This window comes from Pseudophryne corroboree, chromosome 2, assembly GCF_028390025.1.
Source record: "Pseudophryne corroboree isolate aPseCor3 chromosome 2, aPseCor3.hap2, whole genome shotgun sequence".
Taxonomy (NCBI): domain Eukaryota; kingdom Metazoa; phylum Chordata; class Amphibia; order Anura; family Myobatrachidae; genus Pseudophryne; species Pseudophryne corroboree.
Window position 1 is genome coordinate 441,713,302 of NC_086445.1, and position 26,490 is coordinate 441,739,791.

General features: G+C 46.2%; 1 protein-coding gene across 9 annotated transcripts in view; it reads right to left on the minus strand.

Moving 5' to 3' along the window:
• NF1 (neurofibromin 1) overlaps positions 1 to 26,490 on the minus strand; it is a 738,710-nt gene that overhangs the window by 107,426 nt on the left and 604,794 nt on the right. For all 9 annotated transcript variants that reach the window (XM_063953658.1, XM_063953661.1, XM_063953657.1 and 6 more), the window contains one exon: positions 11,105 to 11,227. In XM_063953658.1, coding sequence (XP_063809728.1) covers positions 11,105 to 11,227 — 123 coding nt within the window. The remainder of the gene's footprint in view (positions 1 to 11,104; positions 11,228 to 26,490) is intronic.

Genomic DNA, 26,490 nt, shown 5'->3' on the forward strand with positions numbered 1-26,490 from the left:
CGCCTTCCTGCCTCTGTTACCGCTCTGGGAAGCCCTGCCCCTTGTAATGGCGCACGGCCCCTGACAGTGATTTTATACTGGCAATGTTAAAAATAACATTATACATCCATATACAGTCTACACAAAGCCTTAAGACAGTGAGCACTGCGGGGCTTGTAGCCCAGAGCCACTTTACCCGTGGCGGGCACCGCAGCTCCGGGCCCATGACCGCCGCGTGACTTGCCGACAACACTGCACCAGGGACCCGCTAAACGGGACCCCAGTGTAACACTCACCGCACCTGGGTCTTCGGCATCTGTTAGAGGGTGGCGGATAGCTGCCGGCGTGGGCACACACACTAACGGAGTGTGATCAGCACCTCAGGATCTCAGTGCCCTGTCAGCTGGGATTAGGAACCATTAACCATCAGGTGGTTGGTCCGGTCCCCCCTCGAAGCAGGTAGCCTGGTTACCAACCAGAACTACATGAAATGAATAAACTTAAAAGAAAAATCTCTGGAGCCCCAGAGAAGTGCACCTGGCTCCTCGGGCACATTTTTCTAAACTGAGTCTGATAGGAGGGGCATAGAGGGGAAGAGCCAGCACACACTAAAAGTTTTTAAAGTGCCAGGCTCCAGTGGACCCGATCTATACCCCCTGGTACTAAAGTACAAGACCCCAGTATCCACTAAGACGTAAGAGAAAAGGAGATGTCAATTTTCCAAAACGGCACACTAACTATATGAAAAAATGGCTACCTCCACTATAAGCATCAAATACACAATGGGGGCAACCATTTTACTGACTGATTTCATATTAATGGGGGTGCACCCTTTCCATTCACTAACAACCAGCTGCACTTCATTAAAATATAGTCATATGGCACTGAGGGGCAGATTAATTAAGCTTTGTGAAGTGATAAAGTGGAAGGTGATAAAGGACCAGGCAATCAGATTTTAACTTCCATGTCACAGGCTGGGTTTGAAAAAATAAGAATTTACTTACCGATAATTCTATTTCTCATAGTCCGTAGTGGATGCTGGGAACTCCGTAAGGACCATGGGGAATAGCGGCTCCGCAGGAGACTGGGCACAAATAGAAAGCTTTAGTACTACCTGGTGTGCACTGGCTCCTCCCCCCATGACCCTCCTCCAAGCCTCAGTTAGGATACTATGCCCGGACGAGCGTACACAATAAGGAAGGATTTTGAATCCCGGGTAAGACTCATACCAGCCACACCAATCACACCGTATAACTTGTGATCTGAACCCAGTTAACAGTATGATAAACAGAGGAGCCTCTAGAAAAGATGGCTCACTACAACAATAACCCGATTTAGTTAACAATAACTATGTACAAGTATTGCAGACAATCCGCACTTGGGATGGGCGCCCAGCATCCACTACGGACTATGAGAAATAGAATTATCGGTAAGTAAATTCTTATTTTCTCTGACGTCCTAGTGGATGCTGGGAACTCCGTAAGGACCATGGGGATTATACCAAAGCTCCCAAACGGGCGGGAGAGTGCGGATGACTCTGCAGCACCGAATGAGAGAACTCCAGGCCCTCCCTCCTCAGCCAGGGTATCAAATTTGTAGAATTTAGCAAACGTGTTTGCCCCTGACCAAGTAGCTGCTCGGCAAAGTTGTAAAGCCGAGACCCCTCGGGCGGCCGCCCAAGATGAGCCCACTTTCCGTGTGGAATGGGCATTTACAGATTTTGGCTGTGGCAGGCCTGCCACAGAATGTGCAAGTTGAATTGTACTACAAATCCAACGAGCAATAGTCTGCTTAGAAGCAGGAGCACCCAGCTTGTTGGGTGCATACAGGATAAACAGCGAGTCAGATTTTCTGACTCCAGCCGTCCTGGAAACGTATATTTTCAGGGCCCTGACTACGTCCAGCAACTTGGAGTCCTCCAAGTCCCTAGTAGCCGCAGGTACCACAATAGGTTGGTTCACATGAAAAACTGCTACCACCTTAGGAAGGAATTGGGAACGAGTCCTCAATTCCGCCTTATCCATATAAAATACAGATAAGAGCTTTCGACAAAGCCGCCAATTCTGATACACGCCTGGCCGACGCCAAGGCCCACAGCATGAACACTTTCCACGTGAGGTATTATAGCTCCACGGATTTAAGTGGCTCAACTCAATGCGACTTCAGGAAATCCAACACTACGTTGAGATCCCACGGTGCCACTGGAGGCACAAACGGGGGCTGACTATGCAGCACTCCCTTAACAAAAATCTGAACTTCAGGCAGTGAAGCCAGTTCTATTTTGGAAGAAATTCGATAGAGCTAAAATCAGGACCTTAATGGAACCCAATTTTAGGCCCATAGTCACCTCTGACTTGTAGGAAGTGCAGAAATTAACCTAGCTGAAATTCCTCCTTTGGGGCCGTACTGGCCTCACAGCACGCAACATATTTCCGCCATATGCGGTGAAAATGGTTTGCGTTCACTTCTTTCCCCGCTTTAAATAGCGTAGGGATAACTTCCTCCGGAATGCCTTTTTCCTTCAGGATCCGGCGTTCAACCGCCATGCCGTCAAATGCAGCCGCGGTAAGTCTTGGAACAGACAGGGCCCCTGCTGCAGCAGGTCCTGTCTGAGCTGCAGAGGCCATGGGTCCTCTGAGATCATTTCTTGGAGTTCTGGGTACCAAGCTCTTCTTGGCCCCCCCGGAATAATGAGTATAGTTCTTATTCCTCTCCTTCTTATTATTCTCATTACCCTGGGTATGAGAGGCAGAGAAGGGAACACATACACCGACTGGTACACCCACGGTGTTACCAGAGCGTCCACAGCTATCGCCTGAGGGTCCCTTGACCTGGCGCAATATATTTGTAGCTTTTTGTTGAGGCGGGACGCCCTCCTGTCCACCTGTGGCCTTTCCCCACGGTGTACAATCATTTGGAAAACTTCTGGATGAAGTCCCCACTCTCCCGGGTGGAGGTTATATCTGCTGAGAAAGTCTGCTTCTCAGTTGTCCACTCCAGGAATGAACACTGCTGACAGTGCTAACACATGATTTTCCGCTCATCGGCGAATCCTTGTGGCTTCTGTCATCGCCATCCTGCTTCTTGTGCCGCCCTGTCGGTTTACATGAGCGACCGCCGTGATGTTGTCTGACTGGATCAGCACCGGCCGGTGTTGAAGCAGGGGTCTAGCCTGACTTATGGCATTGTAAATGGCCCATAGTTCCAGAACATTTATGTGTAGGGAAGTCTCCTGACTTTTCCATAGGCCTTGGAAGTTTCTTCCCTGTGTGACTGCCCCTTCTGCAGTCACCACCACAGCGATACCCTGGCCCTTGGAGACAGGGTTATCCGCCGATGCATCTGAGGATGCGACCCGGACCACTTGTCCAACAGATCCCTTGCATGGGAATTGACTAATGGAAATTCTTCGTAAGAAGCTACCATCTTTTCCAAGGCTCGCGTGCATTGATGCACCGATACCTGTATTTGTATTAGGAGGTCTCCGTCTAGAGACGCCAACTCCTTGGACTTCTCCTCCGGGAGAAACCCATTTTAACCTGTTCTGTGTGCAGAACCATATCCAGGAACAGTAGACGCGTCGTAGGAACCAGCTGCGACTTTGGAATATTCAGAATCCAGCCGTGCTGTTGTAGCACTTCCCGAGATAGTGCTATTCCGACGAACAACTGCTCCCTGGACCTCGCCTTTATAAGGAGATCGTCCAAGTACGGAATAAGTACTTCGGCCATTACCTTGGTAAATACCCTCAGTGCCGGGGACAGACCAACGGCAACGTCTGGAATTGGTAATGACAATCCTGTACCACAATTTTGAGGTACACCTGGTGAAGAGGGTAAATAGGGACATGCAGGTAAGTATCCTTGATGTCCAGTGATACCCTGAAATTTTCCAGGCTTGCAATAATCGCCCTGAGCGATTCCATTTTGAACTTGAACCTTCGTATATAAGTGTTCAAGGATTTCGGTACCACAACATTTTGGAATAGTAACCCCGGCCTTGTTGAAGGAGGGGTACCTTGATTTCACCTGCTGGAAGTACAGCTTGTGAAATTCCGCCAGTACTACCTTTCCGAGGGCAGCAGGCAAGGCTGATGTGAAGGCAACGGCGAGGGGGAGTCGTCTCGAACTCCAGCCTGTATCCCTGTGATACTACTTGCAGAACCTAGGGATCCACCTGTGGGCAAGCCCACTGGTCCCTGCAGTTCCCGAGACGCGCCCCCTACCGCACCTGTTTCCACCTGTGGAGCCCCAGCGCCATGCGGTGGACTCAGAGGAAGCGAGGGAAGAGATTTGATTCTGGGAACTGGCTGACTGGTGCAGCTTTTTCCTTCTTCCCTTGTCTCTGTGTAGAAAGGAAGCGCCTTTGACCCGCTTGCTTTTCTGAAGCCGAAAGGACTGTACCTGAAAATACGGTGCTTTCTTAGGCTTTTGTGAGGAAACCTGAGGTAAAAATTTTTCTTCCCAGCTGTTGCTGTGGATACGAGGTCCCAGAGACCATCCCCAAACAATTCCTCACCCTTATAAGGCAGAATCTCCATGTGCCTTTTAAATGCAGCATCACCTGTCCACTGTCAGGTTTCTAATACCCTCCTGGCAGAATGGACATTGCATTAATTTTGGATGCCAGCCGGCAAATATCCCTCTGTGCATCCTTTATATATATGACAACGTCTTAAATATGCTCAATGTTAGCAAAACATTATCCCTGTCTTAGCTATTATCTGACAGGGTATCAGACCACGTTGCAGCAGCACTATTTATGCTGAGGTAATAGCAGGCTTCAGTGTATAACCTGAGTGTGTAATTACAGACTTCAGGATCGCCTCCTGCTTTTTATCAGCAGGTTCCTTCAAGGTGGCCGTATCCTAAGACGGCAGTGCCACCTTTTGACAAACGTGTGAGCGCCTTATCCACCCCAAGGGATATCTCCCAACGTGACCTATCCTCTGGCGGGAAAGGGTACGCCATCAGTAACTTTTTAGAAATCACCAGTTTCTTATCGGGGGAAACCACGCTTCTTTACACACTTCATTCATTCATCTGATGGGGGAACAAAACACTGGCTGCTTTTTCTCCCCAAAAATAAAACCCTTTTTATGTGGTACTTGGGTTCATGTCAGAAAATGCGTAACACATTTTTAATTGCCGAAATCATGTAACGGATGTTCCTAGTGGATCGTGTATATGTCTCAACCTCGTCGACACTGGAGTCAGACTCCGTGTCGACATCTGTGTCTGCCATCTGAGGTAACAAGCGTTGTTTGAGCCCTTGATGGCCTTTGAGACGCCTGGGCAGGCGCGGACTGAGCAGCCGGCTGTCCCACAGCTGTTACGTCATCCAGCCTTTTATGTAAGGAGTTGACACTGTCGGTTAATATCTTCCACCTATCCATCCACTCTGGTGTCGGCCCCACAGGGGGCGACATCCCATTTATCGGCCTCCGCTCCGCCTCCACGTATCCAACATGTCGACACAGCCGTACCGACACACAGCACACACACCGGGAATGCTCTGATAGAGGACAGGACCCCACTAGCCCTTTGGGGAGACAGAGGGAGAGTATGCCAGCACACACCAGAGCGCTATATATATATATATATACAGGGATAACCTTATATAAGTGTTTTTCCCTTTATAGCTGCTGTATTGTTATACTGCGCCTAATTAGTGCCCCCCTCTCTTTTTTAACCCCTTTCTGTAGTGTAGTAACTGCAGGGGAGAGCCAGGGAGCTTCCCTCCAACGGAGCTGTGAGAGAAAATGGCGCCTGTGTGCTGAGGAGATAGGCTCCGCCCCCTTCTCGGCGGCCTTTCTCCCGCTTTTTGTGAAAATCTGGCAGGGGTTAAAATTCATCCATATAGCCCAGGAGCTATATGTGATGTATTTTTAGCCAGCCAAGGTGTTTCTATTGCTGCTCAGGGCGCCCCCCCCTAGCGCCCTGCACCCTCAGTGACCGGAGTGTGAAGTGTGCTGAGAAGCAATGGCGCACAGCTGCAGTGCTGTGCGCTACCTTGTGGAAGACAGGATGTCTTCTGCCGCCGATTTTGCCGGACTCTTCTTGCTTCTGGCTCTGTAAGGGGGCCGGCGGCGCGGCTCTGGGACCGAGCTCCAAGTCTGGGCCTGTGAGCGGTCCCTCTGGAGCTAATGGTGTCCAGTAGCCAAGAAGCCCAATCCACTCTGCACGCAGGTGAGTTCGCTTCTTCTCCCCTTAGTCCCTCGATGCAGTGAGCCTGTTGCCAGCAGGTCTCACTGAAAAATAAAAAACCTAAACTAAAACTTTCACTAAGAAGCTCAGGAGAGCCCCTAGTGTGCACCCTTCTCGTTCGGGCACAAAAATCTAACTGAGGCTTGGAGGAGGGTCATGGGGGGAGGAGCCAGTGCACACCAGGTAGTACTAAAGCTTTCTATTTGTGCCCAGTCTCCTGCGGAGCCGCTATTCCCCATGGTCCTTACGGAGTTCCCAGCATCCACTAGGACGTCAGAGAAATGACAGTTAGGAGCTGACTGGCTGGTCCTTTATCACCTTTCACTTTATCACTTCACCAGGCTTAATGCATCTGCCCCTGAATCCCAGTTCATTGGTTTGTTGCTATGTCCAACAAATGTCTACCTAAATGGTGTGTTCTTCATTATTGCTACATGAATCTTATTTGTAATATCAGCGCAGTATGCCTGAGTGATATAAGCTCAATATATATTTTAGAAAATGGAAAGTTAAAACTAGTTAAAAGGTATTTAACCCTGTTGGTACAGTAGGGAGAAAAGTGAATCCACTATTGGTCGACAGGGTCTCTAAGCCGACGTGGACTAGGTCAACTGGTCAAAAGGTCGACGTGTTTTTTAATCTTTTTTGGTGTCGATTTCGCCGTACAGTGACCGGGAACCCTAATTAGTGCAGCGTGTCCCCTCGCATGCTTCGGACAAGGTGCCTCACTCCACTAACGCTGCGCTCAGCACAGGTTACCTTTCCCAATCATAGTCCACGTGGAATGTAAAGTATGAAAAAGTTTTAAAAAAAAGAAACAAAATGTGAAAAACTCATGTCAATCATTTTGACCTAGAACATGTGTCGACCTAGACACTGTCGAACTAAGTCTTGTCGACCTAGAGACCAGATACCACAAAATACACCATAGTCCTGTGCAGTAGAATATAACAGGTGTATAATGTATAATTCACAGCCTGGAACCTGATCCGTACAGAGATGGGTGTGCCTCAAGACAGTGAGGCCCACCAGGCCCCCTGTGTCGTACTGGACCCCTGTGGGCCAGTACGACCCTGGTTATCTATGTGGATCTGCGTAGTACCACAGCTTGTGGGGACTTCATTACTCATTTTACAAAGACTGCATGAAAGTTTACTGTATAAATCAACTGACAAGCTATGATGGGACAGTATAGGGCCTGCTGTGTGTCATTGTTAGGAATGCTACAGAACGGGCTACCTCTGCCACCCAGTCACGTCTTGGGGTTCACTTACAGTCAGTAACCTGCCATTACTGATCACTCCCACTGGTGTTACTAGGTAGACCAACACACTCTGGCCATCAGTTGGCTACTGAACAACACTGGCATGCAGGCAGTTATAGGATGATAAAGCTCTCACTTTCAGGCTCCTTCAAAGGCAACTAAAACAGTAACTGGAATACCTCTTTCCTGAGGACTGTATCATCCTAAACATTCACTTTGGATCAAATCTGCTTGGTATAACAGAGCATTTATTTTTGGGGCACAGGGCTGAACACAGTGTGGGTTATGAATGAGGAGTGTTAGCTCTTCATTGGCTCTCAATAATTGTCAAACCTAGAACGGAATCTTTAAGAACAGTAATGTTTACTGCTCAGTCCATAAAGCATCTGTTATGAGGTGATTATTTGAGGTATAGGAGTTTATTATTATTTATTTCAGGCTAACATCTGAAGACCTTGTGCTGAAACTGTATCTTACTAAAATTGTCCATGTATTATTCCTAAAATTAATATAAATTAATCTGCTCATGCAATCTTAACATTGCTATTGTTCAGATGTTTTAATAAAGTGTACAGTAATGCACCATGCAAAATCAAACCACTGATAAGGATAGCAGAAACTGTAATGCTTGCCAAGAGCAATGGGCAATACTGATACTGACCATAAAGTGAGGTAACAGTTACACAATGACTAAATGCATTAGCTGTAGGTTACAGTTTCAGCCACTAATCAGATGATACCTTGACACAAAACAAACAAAAATATCTATAGATTTTAAGATTGCGAGCAGGGCCTTCCTACCTCTATGACTGTTTGTGACTGTGTCCAGCTGTAAAGCGCAACAGAATTTGCTGTGCTATAAAAGAAACTGTTAATAAATAAATAAATGTAACGATAGTTGTACTGAATCTTAACGTAATTCAAGTATTGATTAATTGCTGGACTTAATCTGGAATGTGGAATATAATAAAATGCTAAGGCTGCTCCTCACCTCTGTTGTGGGCACCGCACCATGGACAAATAATAATACTGATGTGACTGTTTTACACTTGCTTCATACAGAGAGAGTGGAAGGCAGATAAGGTCTGGGGAAGTGGGGTAGGGTCAGATAGGGCCTGTGGGAGAGAGGATGGGAGGGTTGGGAAAGATAGGGACTGGGGAGAGGAGTAGGGGAAGATAGGGACTGGGGGGGGGGGGGGAAGGAGAGAGGGGGAGGAGTTGGGGTGAATAGGAACTGAGGAGAGTGTGGAGTGGTAGGGGTAGATCGGGTCAGTAGAGAGAGAGGTTCAGATTTTTTTCAATACAGTCACCTCTGTGGTGCCACCGCTAGAGGGTGTCCAACGGAGCTCCATTCAGGACACGGTCACATACACACCCTATGTACACTGCACCACCCACCATATACTGTCCCTATATATACACTACACCCCCATCCTCTTACATATTCTGCACACCCATACCCCTCCATTTAGTGCCCACTATATACAGGGCACCCCCTCCTCCATATAGTGCATACTCTGCACCCCCCTCCTCCATATGCTCTGCTGCAAACCCAGGTTACTTACCATCCAGTTACTCAGCAACAAGTAGCAGCAGAAACCAGGAATCGGACGCAGGACCCACCAGACGGTCCCTCAGAGCGGAGGCACCAGGGACACGTGTGGCCACTTACCGGTGAAAAGGGGGTGGGGGATAGGATATCAGTCTGGCAGGAAGGGGATAGACCCTGTGTGGGGTGAGCAGTGCGGTGACCGGGAGGAAGAGGAAGGGGTCAATGCTGGGGCTGCAGATGATGCGGATGAGGAGGCAGATAACTGGCTCAGTTGCTTTATTTAAAATACGCGCCGGTAGAGGGCTGGGGTCCTTCCCAAACCCCACAGAAGCCATTTGGCCAGCTGTTGGAGGCTACTGGTGTCTTGCACACCAGACTGGTCAGTAGCTGTGCGGGGACTGTAGAGCTTAGACGTGCCAGTACTGGTGTATATAATGCAGCTCATTATAATCTGTCTATTACAGATATACAGCATCTACAGATGAGTCCTTACCAGGGCGTGCTGATATAAATCAACATGATTAAAATCACATGATTATTTTTTTTTTAATAATTGATTCAATTACAGGTGTTTAGTACTGTTAAAATGAACTTTGAAAATTTACATTTTTGACAATCGTGGTTAAAGAACTCAATATATATTACCATGGATGATGTGTCTACATCCATGTTTTATATCAAGCATTAGGACCTGCACATTTTCTTGCTTACTTAATGGACCCACATTACTGTAGAAGAAAAGTTAGAAGCTCTTAAGGGTGCCAAAGAAAAATATCCACATTCAAATATCCTTCTACCAACACTAGTCAAGTTCCAAGCAAAAGCAACCCAGTTTAATAACCTCGTTTGACCACGACGTTCTGTCAACAGTGGCACCAATAGATTGGTGGAAAATGCACATTGGTTCAGAAACTGTAGCTGAAAATATCATGGTAGCAGTAGAGCAATTGCTAACAGCTGCAGCTTCATCATCTGGTTGAGTGCAGTCAAAATGGAGAATCCGCTTGGGTACTGAAAAGGCTGCAAAACCTGTGCTGCTTTTTAAGGTGTTCAATAAACCTAACGTGTAGGCTTATTCAGATTTACAAATCAGGCAAGGCAATTTGCCAGCTATTGTAACTTTTAACAGCATTGCTGTTTTTTTCCCTTTACAGATTGTGTGATTTGTGTGTAGTTTGCTGTGCCATGCCATGATTCATGGTGACGCTGTCAAGTCATTTAAATTAAATATATTAAAGTTACCGTATTTTTAAAAGCGCTTTGTATTATTGTTTTTGCTGGGTTTGTTTACTTGGTTATTTGTATAAAAATACAATTTAAATTTAAAATAAAACATTTAAATATCCCAAAAATTTGATTTAAATAAAAAATCTGATTTAAAAAATATAATAAAATCTTTTTTTTTCATACCCTGGTCCTCACACAACACTGCTCAAACCAGTGGCATGCGCAATCGCCACCAGCCCTTTTGATGTGTTACTAATCTCTGGTGTGTGCGTAAGTATGCGCCTGCAATTGCTGCCTCGCAAACTCTGTTACAACTACGGGTAGCGGGACTATAACATCCCACTACCCGATCTCATACAGTGCCACTGAGTATCCCTCCGTATGAAGTCATACAGCCTGCAACCGTGCACGTTCATACTATGTACCCGCAAACACTACGCCAATTTCTTTGTAAAGATGTAAGGAGACACATCTGTAGATATATAAAAGGCTAACGCAACACAGTCAAACACACTCCGCATAACAGAAAGCCAGCTTCCAGCAGTAGGACAGACAGAAACCTAGCAGCTACTGTGTGAGCAGCGACACCCCCATAATCAGTCTCTGATGTCCGTCATTTTGACGGTCTTTTAACTAGTATGTAATAAAGCCTCATCACACCTGTCTCCTGAAACACCATTTAGCTTTGCAAGGTAAATGTTTTCAGTTGTGGAAAACTTACCAACACCTTTTTTTGGGACTTTATGTTTACAATAAGGTCATTAGGAAAATCACCAACTGCATAATATCTTAAAACATACTTCGAGAAATAACTATTATGAATAAAGCAAAATGTAGATATACTAAACATTCATCCATCATGTGTGAGATACTTACCAATATCATAATCATTCTCTGCTACTCTTCTCATTTTTGGAGGTGTAGTGATGCCAGATTCAATTTCCGGTCTTTTAGGAGCCTTAGTGTCAGATATTAAATGGTCAAAGCTTTTTCTTGTACCTAAAATTAAGGGGATGGAAAAAAACATGGTCATACTTATTAAATATTGCATGATACAGTCATCACAGTTAATGTATTAATAATGAAAAGTGTTTGTGTGTACGAGATAGATAGATAGATATATAGAGATATATATAGGTATTAGGATTTTAATACCTACCGGTAAATCCTTTTCTCCTAGTCCGTAGAGGATGCTGGGGACTCCAAAAGGACCATGGGGTATAGATGGGATCCGCAGTAGCTTGGGCACACTAAAAAGACTTTGACTGGGTGTGAACTGGCTCCTCCCTCTATGCCCCTCCCCCAGACCTCAGTTATAGGAACTGTGCCCAGGAGAGACGGACATTTCGAGGAAAGAATTTGTTTAAACACGGTGAGTGTCATACCAGCTAACACCACACACATACCGCAAAACGAGACATTCAATAGAATGCCAGCCAACGGCATGAACAATACCACAGCCACATGCTGAGAGAATATGTAACACAACCAGTGTGTCAACACAACCAATAAAAAGACACCGCATGGCCTGGCATGCACAATGTCAGCAACAGCCTGACAGAACAGAAAAACCACAAAAGTGTAACCATCACCAGTAACTGCAGATACAGTACGCACTGGGATGGGCGCCCAGCATCCTCTACGGACTAGGAGAAAAGGATTTACCGGTAGGTATTAAAATCCTATTTTCTCTTACATCATAGAGGATGCTGGGGACTCCAAAAGGACCATGGGGTCTATACCAAAGCTCCAGACCGGGCGGGAGAGTGCGGACGACTCTGCAGCACCGATTGAGCAAACATGAGGTCCCCATCAGCCAGGGTATCAAACTTGTAGAGCTTAGCAAAATTGTTTGAACCCGAAAAAGTATGCGTTCGGCAAAGATGAAACGCCGAGACTCCTCGGGCATCCGTCCAAGAAAAAAACATTTTCCAAGTAGAATGGGTCACCACCAAATTCGATAATGGCAATCCAGCCGTAGAACGAGCACGCCGAATCGGATCACAGATCTAGCGTGTAACCGACTACAGAGACGCAGGCGCCCCAATCCCGTTGGGAGCATACCTGACAAACAGAGCATCTGTTTCCGCAATCTGAGCCAAAATAGCAACATAAATATTCAAAACTCCGACTACATCAAGAGACCTTGAATCAGCTCAAGTAACCACAGGCATCAAATAGGCTGGTTTCTGCGAAACACCTAAATCACTGTTGGCAGAACTAGTATCTGAGTTCTCAATTTCGCTCTATCCATCTGGAAGAACAAACGGGCTCATGTGAGACCCAGCCGCCACTTCCGACCCTCGCCTTGCAGATGCCAAAGCCACAAGCATGACCACTCTCCAAGAGAGAAAGTTTACACAACCTTTCGGAAAGATTCCAATCATTGTGACCCAGGAAAACTCAACACCACGTCAAAGTCCCACGGTGCCAATGGGGGCACAAACAGAGGGTGGAAGTGCAATACTCCTTCCACGAAGATTCGAACTTCCGGAAAGGTAGCCAATTCTTTCTTGAAAGAAAATTTTATAAGGCCAAAACCGCTCTTGAATGGAGCCTAACTGTAGACCTGCACCCACACCTGCTTGCGAAGGATGGAGAAAAACAACCCAACTGAAAGTCTTCCGTAGTAGTCTTCTTGGACTCACTCCAAGACACATTTTCTCCAACACGGTGGTAAGGCTTTTCCGTTACTTCTGTTCTAGCCTGAAGAAAGGTGGAAATGACTTCACTGGAAATACCCTTTCAGGCTAGGATATGGTGTTCAACCGCCACGTCACCAAACGCAGTCGTGGTAAGTCTTGGTACACGCCTGGATCTTGCTGTAACAGTTCCTCACGTAGAGGAAGAGGCCAGGGATCTGTTATCTTGAAGAACTGGATACCAAGCCTTCCATGTTCAGACTGGAACAATGAGGATTGCCTGAACCTTTGTTCGGCTAAATTATATCACCTTCAGAAGAGTGAAAAACGGAGGGGACACACAGACCGACTGAAAACACCCAAGGTGTCCCGAGGACGTCCACTGCTATAGCTTGAGTGTCCCCTGACCTGGAACAATATCCCTGAGATCTCTTGTTAAGGCGAGATACCAATATGTCGAATTTAGGCACACCTCAACGACCTGCCGCTTCAGTGAAACTTCTCGATGACGACTGTATATCTCCCGGATGGAGATCGCATTTGCATGGGAATCTATTACTCCGTCGTTCACATCTGGATCGAAGACTGCTAATATAGCGTTAACCAGTCCTTACACCCAGCAGAAAACTTTTACTGAATCTGCCATTGCTGCTTCGCTCCATGTTCCGCCCTAGTGGCTTACGTACACCACAGCTGTCAAGCCGTCCGACAGAATTAACACGGCAGATCAGAAAGCATATGTTCATTGAAAATAGCTCTTAATGCAAGAAAGCTTATTGCAGACAAGCTTCCCAGCTTGACCTTTTCTTCTGGAAATACTTCCCTTGCAAGAACTGCTCCCCAGTCTCGGAGATCTGCATGCACGGACGCCAGGATCTCATCCTGGATTTGAACCTTCTTCCCTCTAGGAGGTAAGAACTGAGTAGACACCACAGGGGCAATATCCTGGCCATTAGGATTATATTCTGGCGCATGTGCAGGTGAGACCCGGGCCACATTTCCAACTGGCCCCGTGAAAATCACTCTGGCATTTGACCTGCTCACTGAAAAGCCTCTTAGGTCGCACCATCTTCTTCTTCAACAGAACATATTGATGGATTGTCATTGCAAATCTGATCCGACTTTGGATCCTCAGACCTCTTTCCACAGGAAAACACAGAACTTCAACCGTTCAGTAACTACTCTGATACCCACCTCCGACATCTGTGTCGTTGGGAACAACAGCCATTCCCTGTGTTGAAGAACAGTCAGAGAAAAAACAACGATTTGCACCACTTGTTTCTTGACCTTGCCTTAATCAGGAGACCGTCTCAGTACAGAATGACAATAGCTCTTAATATTGAAAGAATCGATCATACTGCCATCACTCCGGTGAAATGGCAAAGACAATCTTGGATATCAACACAGGTAAGCCGAATGCGGAGAAACCCGCATTTAACCCCTTTCTACCTTTACGTGCTGGAGCTCTCTGGTCTGAGAGAATCCATTCTGTAGGTCAACCACGTAAGAGAAACTTTTTTTTTTTTTTTTTTTACACAGGGACAGCAGGACAACGCCCTGAACCTGACGCAACACTGGTATGGGGTCGCGTACTACCTCCCCTTCCAGAGGGGAAACGGCAAGATATATTTGAAAAATCAGTGAGGGGAAACATCTGTAAGTGCCAGAATGTCCCCCTTTGTATTCTATACTTGACTCACAGGTCCTAGTCCATTCTCGGACTGACTGAACAAGTAGTAGACGAGCTCCCACCGGAGTGGGTTCCAGTCAGATAGACCCAGCCACATGCGGTGGATGTGGTAGAAACAGAAAACGACATCCACTTCTGCGAACCTAAGAAGGCTGCAGAACTCTTACCTTTTCACCTTCCACTATCTGCACCGAAAGGGAAAAAAGAACTGTATTGACCCGGTTAAAATGACTGCATCCCACAACAGAATGCGTCCCCAACCGTTGTGAAGGTGTCTAACTCACAAAGTCAGATTTACCCGTAGTATCCGCCGAGACTGGCTGAACTGAGGCTTATCTCCCGGAGTCAGCCTCAGCATTCCCCCGGCCACATCTCCTGCGATCGCACGGTAGCCTGCCGCAATGTTATAGAGAAGAATCAACATATAAAACATCCCTTCTCTTTTTAGGGGAATACTATCGGATGCCTTTCCGAATATAAACACTCCCCCATGTGCATGCAATGCAAATAAGTCCAAAGCATAGAAAATAAAATATCACTTAGCTTCCTGTGTACGATCCTTTGTGACAGGGCCCCGTGTCGACCAGGAGTTGACTTTCACAGCATTCTATCCACGACGGGAAAAGAATAAACATTCGGACTCCTTGAGAGGATCTGAGACCAACTCGTCACGGCCGACCTAGAGCTTTATCAACAGAGCGACCAGCACATGAGAAGGAATACTAATACTTCAGCATTCATTATAAATCATAATATGAATATACATAATGTAATACACAATTACACACATCATATATATATATATATATATATATATATAAAAAACAAGGGGTACCCTTAGGCGCTACGTGGAGCGGAACTGAGCTGCAGCTTAGACGAACCCCCTGTTAGGTGGGGCCCTAAGATATCAAACCAACAAACTAGAGTCTAAGTGCGCTAATGGATAGTACTGTATATCATAAATAAACAGATTTAAAAGATTCAACTTTCAGTTTTTAATACATAAAAGCCACAATAGCATAAAACATCTATGAGCATATAAACATCTCTTTACAGAATGTATAGACAATGTATACAAACAGTTTCTGTCAGATGGAAAATTCAAGTGAAACTTGAGATTGGTGGTAAATCTTCCTTAGTAGTATAGAATACAGATGGAATACAGTACTCGAACACAACCCAACGCGTTTCGTCCCTAACTGGGACTTCCTCAGGGGTAATATCGAGTGCCAGATGTTTTTTACAGATAATCCCAAAATTGTGTAAAAAGCTCACTGAATATAAAAGCAGGCAAAGGACCAAAATGACTGGGAAAGCAGTTCAATATAATGAAGCCCCCAGTCACACAGAGTCCAGATAACAAATGGACAAATAGGTGACCCGAAAACAATGTGGTTTAAAGTCTATCACTGACTCTATAAACCAGTCTCTGATGAGGGTGAGACCGCTCAGTAGTGGGTCAACAGCCAAATAGTGTAGTGGTCATCTCAAAGTCCAAACATCTGGCACTCGAAATTACCCCTGTGGAAGTCCCAGTTAGGGACGAAACACGTTGGGTTGTGTTCGAGTACTGTATTCCATCTGTATTCTATACTACTAAGGAAGATTTACCACCAATCTCAAGTTTCACTTGAATTTTCCATCTGACAGAAACTGTTTGTATACATTGTCTATACATTCTGTAAAGAGATGTTTATATGCTCATAGATGTTTTATGCTATTGTGGCTTTTATGTATTAAAAACTGAAAGTTGAATCTTTTAAATCTGTTTATTTATGATATACAGTACTATCCATTAGCGCACTTAGACTCTAGTTTGTTGGTTTGATAGATATATATATATATATATATATATCTATCTAACATACATATAAACGGATTGTCCGGAACCCTCGGGTCCCTAGTGACATTAATGTGTTCTGAATGTGTATGACCATGTACTGAATGCCCCAATTGTGGATCTAACAGGAAACCCTATGGTCGACAGAAAACCCAGTAGTCGTCGACAGCAGGGAGTAGTAACCAGGTAAAATAACATTTTTGCGACCCTGAGGGGTCCGAGGTGGAGTATACGTAAATAATTTTAACAACATTTCCCCACATATACCACCATGTCTGTACACGAGCCACAGGCCCATGGAACCGTACCATACATATACAAATAAACATATACGGTCATAAGGCAGTTACAGCATGTTAATTTACACCCAGTAATAGCAGTTGGTGTCAACAGGGTCACCCACACACTACTGTGTTTCCCATACAGTGTTTACTTTTGATAAGTATACAACTACCGACCTGCTGACTCTGCATCTACAGCATCAAGTACCAACAGGCGTCGGCAATGCCGACAGTAATTCCCATAGCTGATTGTGTAGACACATGTGGACTATAATGGGTATGCTGACAGGGAACACACAGAGAAACATTCACAGCAATGATTATATGCCTCCTTTCAAAAGAAAAATAGTGCTAAATTCATTATAACACAAAAAAATCTGTGTCCCCCCTTGTTTGTACACCTTTTTGGAGGAGACAGAGACAAAATGGCGCTGAATACTGCTGTGAGGGCTAAGCCCCTCCCCCTCTTCGGCACGCTTCAGCCCCGGTATAATATAGTTTATATGCAGGACAGGGGACCGTATATAGTGTCTATACACTATATACCTGCTCAAATAACATATATAATGCTGTCCAGGGCGCCCCCCCCGCGCCCTGCACCCATGTAACCGTTGGTGTGTGTGGGAGCAATGGCGCGCAGCGCGATCGCTGTAGTATACTGGCGGGGGTAACGCAGACGGTGCCGGGGCCCGAATATGACTTGTACCAGTGATGAGAGACTCATGGGCAGATTTATTAAGCCTGGTGAAGTGATAAAATGCACGGTGATAAAGTACCAGCCAATCAGCTCCTAACTTCCATGTCACAGGCTGGGTTTGAAAAATGACAGTTAGGAGCTGACTGGCTGGTGCTTTATGACATTCCACTTTATCACTTCACCGAGCTTAATAAATCTGCCCCTCAGTAACTGCTGCCCAGGGCGCTCCCCCCCAGCGCCCTGCACCCTGTGAGTGCCGTTGGTGTGTGGGAGCATGGAGCGCAGCGCTACCGCTGCGCTTACCTCCGTTACTGAAGTCTTCTGCCGTCTGCTGTTATTCTAATACTCGCCCGGCTTCTTTCTTCTGGCTTCTGTGAGGGGGGTGACGGAGCGGCTTCGGGAACAAGCAGCTAGGCGAACCAAGTGATCGAACCCTCTGGAGCTAATGCTGTCCAGTAGCCTAAGAAGCAGAGTCCTTGAACTAAGAAGAAGTAGGTCTGACTTCTCTCCCCTCACTCCCACGATGCAGGGAGCCTGTAGCCAGCTGGTCTCCCTGAAAATAAAAAACCTAACAATAAAGTCTTTAGAGAAACTCTGTAGAGCTCCCCTAGTGTGTGTCCAATCACTCCTGGGCACAAAGTCTGAGGGAGGGGCATAGAGGGAGGAGCCAGTTCACACACAGTCAAAGTTTTTTTAGTGTGCCCAAGCTCCTGCGGATCCCGTCTATACCCCATGGTCCTTTTGGAGTCCCCAGCATCCTCTAGGACGTAAGAGAAATATATATACTGTATACACACACACAGAGAGAGAGAGAGAGAGAGAGAGAGAGAGAGAGAGAGAGAGAGATAAAGTGCAAACGTTTTAGGCAGGTGTGGAAAATATGCTGCAAAGTAAGAATGCTTTCAAAAATAGAATTGTTAGTTTCTTTTAATCAATTAACAAAATGCGTAAAGAAGGAAAAGGAGTCCTGGAAGTTATAACATCGCCCTCGATGAGTTCAAATGTGAACTTTTTGGAACCAGAAGTCAGTATGTTCGAAGAATGGTCAGAGAAGTCTTACAGTTAAACAAGGAGGTTGTTATGTCATGATTTGGGGTTGTTTTGGAGGATGAAAGGTTGAAGATTTAGTTCAAATAACATCAACCATTGATAAGAAACAATAACACACGGGCCTCTTCAGAGAGGAGGCGGCCCGTGTGCAGTCTCCTTCTAAGCCCCCTCCACTATAGCTGGCAGCGCTCTTAACTCTGGACACTAGTGTCACTAGGGGACCCTAGCGCAGTCCCAGGGAAAATAGTGTGCATGCGCAGGCCTCTGGGAAAATGTCAGGGGCGTCCATATTCCCATGATGTTCCTACAGCACTCTCCTCTGAAGAAACGACCGGTCGTTATGGTCGAGAAACACGTTGGATTTGCAGTTTGACCAAGACACTCCTGAAAAACATTCAATCTTTGCGGACCTTTAGTGGCTTCCCAAGGCGGCGATTTGTTCATCATCTGTTACATATTTATGCTACCTCCGCCCAAATATCTGTGGACTTCACTATTGGGATGATATCAGCTAATCCACAACGGAGGCGCACCACAGCCCAGCGGTAGTCCGCACTGATTACTACAACGAATCCACGCATGCACCGCACCATTCTGCGTCTTACAGGGACCAAAGCGCCAGAGCTAACTGGTAACTAAATCTGTCAGTCCGGGAAGCACCCGGACTACACAGTGTGGCACATAGTTACACTGTAACAGAATCGCTGATAAGATATATCCATTACAAGTAGTAATCGGATTGATACATTCTACACATGCTGGCCAGCTAATCAGTGAATCTTGGATACATGCAGGTACTGTTTATTAACAAAACACAGTTGCGTGCAAGTTAAAATCTGTGTCAATACAATATCAGACTTCTATACTACTCTGATTTACTCGGTCAATTTTGATCAAAAGAACTATCCGAGTCCATCATATTTAATTCTTTGCGGAATATTTTACAGGTTAAATACAATTCTACTTTGGTTCTAAAAGTTATTAATGTCCTAGGAACTATTTGAATTTTTGGGAGCCTAAGATATTTATGTATATCAATTTATATGTGACATATATGTTTTATTTGAATTTTTATTTTTATTCACTCGTATTTATTTGATTATTATTAATAAATTGAATGTATCTATATTCAGTTCTTTTTGCGCTCTCTCTTTATTTCTGTCACATTTCTATTCTAATAGTTCTGGGGGCTGGCAATTCCCCCTATTTCATTAAGTGAGAGTTGCATTAAGGACTATATCCATTACCACAGATAAAGGGGCACCTCTCTTTTTGTGGTTGTTGTATCTACTGCGCAAATCACTGGGAAAAAAGATGCAGCGCCATTTTCCCAGTGATTTCTGCAGTGCTGCTACGATGCTGTACCAAGTGGTACTAGAAATATTGGAAAAGGGTTCATCATGCAACAAGATAATGATCCTAAGCACACATCTAAACTGTGTATCAATTATTTTTAAAAGAAAAGCAGAAAGTTCTACAAATTATGACATTGCCTCCTCAGTCACCTGAGGCAGCCATGTCTCAATCCCACTGAGAAACTCTGGGATGAATTGGACAGAACAGTTTGTGTAATGGCAAAGTTCGCGTAATACTAAAAACATATGGCATAATTTATGAAACTTTAGAAAACTTGATGTATCAAATGCACAAATTATGTAAAGCCGTGATACGCGCAAAGGAAGACACATTGATGAAAGCCAAATTGAATCTGAAATTTACTGTATGTTAATCTATAAAATAATTTTTATAATGTTTAGTTGCAATATTATGAGAAACAATTATGAATAAATATTTTCATTAATTCACTACATTTGGGTCTTTTATTAACAATTATTTTAATTGGCCATAGACTTTTGCACGCTAGTGTAGAGTATATACTATACCTATAAACACACACACAACTTATTTATTATAGTGCTCTCTGTGTGGGAGGTGGCATGCTCATGACTCTCTTGCATCATCTCTAGGCTTTGTCCTGTGATATACGTATTTGACCCCAGCATGTGACCTGACCATTCTGCTACCCTACCCTTTTTGCTTTGGAGTTACAACATTATTTCCAGACCTACCTTGTGAACTAATCTTTACCATAATGCTAAGAACCAAGTCAGAGGGCCACGGGCCTGCGTGCTGGGAGTACTGAAGGCTAGGGGGAGAACTCAAGTAGCCCCGTTTTACAGGGGTGAAAACAGGTGGTAGCTTCGGACTTTAACGCCTGGGGCTATTCAATTAAAGACCTTTTTATCTTATCCAATAAATCAACTTGTCATCGGGTGCTACTCCGGATTCTGTGTGTTAACGGATTCGCAGGACCTGCTGGCAGGCTATTTATTGGGGATTTATTTTTGGTCTGCTTGGACCCGAAAATAAATCCCCATTAAGAGCAAAGTGTAGGCTGGCTTTAGGGCTAATTGAATAACCCTAAAAGGAGCAATTAACCCATGGTAAATTACAGCGGCTAATTGAATCCCAAACCTTTATTACAAGCGTCCTGCAAATCCCAGCTTATAGTGTGAAAAAACATTTCTACCCAAGAATTGTGAGTTTTACAATATCTGAAGTGTAATAGTTTGAAACATCTTCCTTAACAGTCAATTTCTATTGACCTATGCACTTGTTCATTCACTTGGCAGGATATTACCTGGAAAATGTTTATTTTAAAACAACATGATGTAGTTGTCAAATTCTGAAGTTGTGAGGACCAAGGATACCAACATTTGTACAGTGTCACATTCAAGTTGCACATACAAAGTCATTGCTAATAAAATGGCTATCATCATATGTTTTGACTTGTGTTGCACGTCGTGCAACATAGTAATGTATAGATGGAGCCTCGCTCATCTATACCATCTATGGCGTTTGTCCCGATCACGGAGTCGCAGTGTGCCTGGTCGCAAGGCAGCATGTTTTGTCGCAGGGTGGCGCATAGAGCTTAGAGAGGTGTATGGCGTTACCAGTGATCATCCACCAGATGTCGCATCTGAAAATCACCATTGTGCGTGCGTGAGGTTAGCACAGCTGACCAGCAAATGACGGGTCACTCACGTCAGGCATCTCTCGATCTCTAGGTGCATGCACAATGCTAACTTGCTTTACAAATGAATGTGCCTTCGGAGTGAGCCATTATTTGTCGGGCAGCTCTGCTAATGTCGGGCATCTTTTCTTGCTGTAAATACATCTTACAGATGTGTCCCCTTACATCCTTGCTGCAGTCACGCTAAACAGCCCTTGAAGTCACACCATGCCGCGACGGGACTCGGTAGCACTGATAGTGGGGTTTTTACGCGAAAATGCGTCTTAGACGCAAAGTAATGTAATAATGTAAAAAACTAGTTTTATGGTAAGAACCTACCCTTGTTAAAACTTTCTGCGAGGTACACTGGGCTCCACAAGTCTGGACAATGGGGTGTAGAGTAGGATCTTGATCCGAGGCACAAACAGGCTCAAAGCTTTGACTGTTCCCAGAATGCACAGCGCCGCCTCCTCTATAACCCCGCCTCCCAGCACAGGAGCTCAGTTTAGTTAACCAGCCCAATGCAGTAGCAGGAAAAGAGACGACAACGGTTAGTAGCCACATACACCACACTCATGACAAGAGACGTGTCAGCGGCTAATGCCATATCAACCCAAAGAAGCTAAGTGGGTCAGGGTGGGCGACTTGTGGAGCCCAGTGTACCTCGCAGAAAGAGTTTTAACAAGGGTAAGTTCTTACCATAAAACTCGTTTTCTGCTGCGGGGTACACTGGGCTCCACAAGTCTGGACAATGGGGATGTCCTAAAGCAGTTCCTTATGGGAGGGGACGCACTGTAGCGGGCACAAGAACCCGGCGTCCAAAGGAAGCATCCTGGGAAGCGGCAGTATCGAAGGCATAGAACCTTATGAACGTGTTCCCGGAGGACCACGTAGCCGCCTTGCACAATTGATCAAGGGTCGCACCACGTTGGGCCGCCCAAGAAGGTCCAACAGACCGAGTAGAATGGGCCGTAATGTGAACAGGAGCTGACAGACCAGCCTTCACATAAGCATGCGCAATCACCATTCTAATCCACCTGGTCAGGGTCTGCTTGTGAGCAGGCCAGCTACGTTTGTGAAATCCAAATAAAACAAAGAGAGAATCAGTCTTTCGAATAGAAGCAGTTCTCTTCACATAGATACGGAGAGCCCGTACCACATCCAAAGACCGCTCTTTGGGAGACAAATCAGGAGAAACAAAAGCTGGAACCACAATCTCCTGATTAAGGTGGAACGAAGAAACCACCTCAGGTAAATATCCGGGACGAGTCCTAAGAACCGCCCGGTCACGGTGAAAAATCAGATATGGGGAGCTACAAGACAAGGCACCCAAAACCGACACCCTTCTAGCAGAGGCAATAGCCAGCAAGAACACCACCTTAAGGGAAAGCCACTTAAGGTCAGCTTGAACCAAGAGGTTAAAATAGAGGCTCCTGCAACGCCTCCAAAACCACGACAAGTCCCAAGGAGCCACAGGCGGGACATAGAGAGGTTGGATACGCAACACACCCTGAGTGAAAGTATGAACATCAGGTAAAGTTGCAATTTTTCTCTGAAACCACACTGACAAGGCAGAAATATGAACCTTGAGGTAGGCCAGACGCAGGCCTAAATCTAGGCCCTGCTGTAGAAAAGCCAAAAGTTTGGCTGTACTAAACGTGGAAGCGTCATAATGGTTAGATGCGCACCAAACAAAGGAGGAATGCCAGACCCGATGGTAAATCCGAGCAGAGGCCGGTTTCCGGGCCCGCAACATAGTTTATTTATTTATTAGCAGTTTCTTATATAGCGCAGCATATTCCGTTGCGCTTTACAATTAGAACAACAATTATAGAACAAAACTGGGCAAAGACAGACAGAGGTAGGAAGGCCCTGCTCGCAAGCTTACAATCTATAGGGAAATAGGCATTGATACACAAGGATAGATGCTGCTTGTTACATAATGTTTTAATGACCTCTTCAGAAAAACCCTTAGCTCTTAAGACGGAAGCTTCAAGAGCCACGCCGTCAAAGACAGCCGGGCTAGGTCCTGGTAGACACAGGGGCCCTGAACGAGGAGGTCTGGGCGTTGTGGAAGTAGAAGTGTACGCTCTGACGATAGGCCTTGCAGGTCTGAGAACCAGTGCCGTCTGGGCCACGCCGGAGCTATGAGAAGCAGATTTCCTTTTTCTTGCTTGAACTTCCGAATTACCCTGGGCAGGAGTGACACCGGAGGGAACACATACTGCAGCCGAAACCTCCACGGCACTGCCAGCGCATCCACGAATGCTGCTCGAGGATCCCTTGTCCTTGCTCTGAAGACAGGAACCTTGTGATTGTGTCGAGACGCCATCAGATCCACATCTGGAAGACCCCACCTTTCCACGAGGAGTTGAAACACTTCTGGATGGAGGCCCCACTCGCCGGCATGCACGTCCTGACGACTGAGAAAGTCAGCTTCCCAATTCAGGACTACCGGAATGAATATTGCCGGTAGATGGCGTTCTGCCCAACGTAGAATCAGTGAGGCTTCCTTCATTGCCAAACGCCTTGATGATTTATGTAAGCCACTGTGGTGGCGTTGTCCGACTGTACTTGAACAGGACGGTTCTGAATCAAATGCTGGGCTAGGTTCAACGCATTGAAGAGCCCCCGCAATTCCAGAATGTTGATCGAGAGGAGAGATTCCTCCTTGGTCCACCGACCCTGCAAGGAGTGCTGCTCCAGCACCGCGCCCCAACCTCTTAGACTGGCATCTGTCGTCAACAGGACCCAGTTGGATATCCAGAAGGGACGGCCTCTGCACAATTGTCGGTTCAGGAGCCACCAGAGCAGCGACAGACGGACCTCCGGAGTCAAAGAGATCATGTGAGACCTGATCCGTTGAGGCAGGCCGTCCCACTTGGCTAGAATCAGCTTCTGGAGGGGGCGAGAATGGAATTGAGCATACTCCACCATGTCGAATGCTGACACCATGAGTACCAGCACCTGCATTGCCAAATGTATCGACACTTGCGGACGAAAAAGGAAGCAACGAATCCTGTCCTGAAGTTTCAGGACTTTCTCCTGAGACAAGAACAACCTCTGGTTGTGAGTGTCAAACAGCGCTCCCAGATGCACCATGCTCTGAGCAGGGACCAGGGAGGATTTCTTCCAGATGATGAGCCACCCGTGGGCTTGTAGAAACCGGACCGTCATATCCAGATGATGCAGGAGAAGATCTGGGGAATTTGCAAGGATTAACAAGTCGTCCAGATACGGCAGTATGCTGACCCCTTGACGGCGGAGTACCACCGTCATCACCGCCATAACTTTGGTGAAGACTCGCGGAGCCGTTGTTAAACCAAAAGGCAACACCTGAAACTGGTAATGGAGGTTGCCAATAGCGAACCTCAGGTATTGTTGATGTGACACTGCTATAGGAATATGCAGGTAAGCATCATGTATGTCCAGGGAGACCATGTAGTCCCCAGGTTCCAAGGCCAGAACTATAGAGCGATGGGTTTCCATACGGACCTTGGAAACCTTCACAAATTTGTTCAGTGCCTTGAGGTTGAGAATGGGCCGGGAGGACCCATTCGGTTTCGGGACTAGAAACAGTGGAGAATAGTACCCCCGGCCCCTCTGAGCAAGAGGCACCTGTACTACGACTCCTGTATCCAAGAGGGTCTGTACCACCGAATGCAGAGTGTTTGCCTTTGTCTGGTCCGACGGGACGTCTGTCTGGCAAAATCGATGAGGGGGTCGGTTTTTGAAGGCTATTGCGTAACCTCGAGTGACGACTTCCCGTACCCAGGCATCTGAAGTGGTCTTCAACCATTCCTGGGTATACCCTAGAAGCCCGAGGGGGAGGCCCGCCCCGTCATGCGGCAGGCTTATCGGTCTTGGCTGCTGGCTGACTGGCAGCCCAGGCTCTTTTGGGCTTCGGCCTACCAGGTTTGGAAGTGCAGGCCTGCTTATGGTACGCCTGACCTTTTGCTTTACCTGAAGGACGAAAATAAGAATTTACTTACCGATAATTCTATTTCTCGTAGTCCGTAGTGGATGCTGGGGACTCCGTAAGGACCATGGGGAATAGCGGCTCCGCAGGAGACTGGGCACAAAAGTAAAGCTTTAGAACTACCTGGTGTGCACTGGCTCCTCCCCCTATGACCCTCCTCCAAGCCTCAGTTAGGATACTGTGCCCGGACGAGCGTACACAATAAGGAAGGATTTTGAATCCCGGGTAAGACTCATACCAGCCACACCAATCACACCGTACAACTCGTGATCTAAACCCAGTTAACAGCATGATAACAGAGGAGCCTCTAGAAAAGATGGCTCACTACAGCAATAACCCAATTTTTTTTGGTAACAATAACTATGTACCAGTATTGCAGACAATCCGCACTTGGGATGGGCGCCCAGCATCCACTACGGACTACGAGAAATAGAATTATCGGTAAGTAAATTCTTATTTTCTCTAACGTCCTAAGTGGATGCTGGGGACTCCGTAAGGACCATGGGGATTATACCAAAGCTCCCAAACGGGCGGGAGAGTGCGGATGACTCTGCAGCACCAAATGAGAGAACTCCAGGTCCTCCTCAGCCAGGGTATCAATTTTGTAGAATTTTACAAACGTATTTGCTCCTGACCAAGTAGCTGCTCGGCAAAGTTGTAAAGCCGAGACCCCTCGGGCAGCCGCCCAAAATGAGCCCATCTTCCTTGTGGAGTGGGCATTTACAGATTTTTGGCTGTGGCAGAATGTGCAAGCTGAATTGTACTACAAATCCAACGAGCAATAGTCTGCTTAGAAGCAGGAGCACCCAGCTTGTTGGGTGCATACAGGATAAACAGCGAGTCAGATTTTCTGACTCCAGCCGTCCTGGAAACATATATTTTCAGGGCCCTGACAACGTCTAGCAACTTGGAGTCCTCCAAGTCCCTAGTAGCCGCAGGCACCACAATAGGTTGGTTCAGGTGAAACGCTGAAACCACCTTAGGGAGAAACTGAGGACGAGTCCTCAATTCCGCCCTGTCCGAATGGAAAATCAGATAAGGGCTTTTACAGGATAAAGCCGCCAATTCTG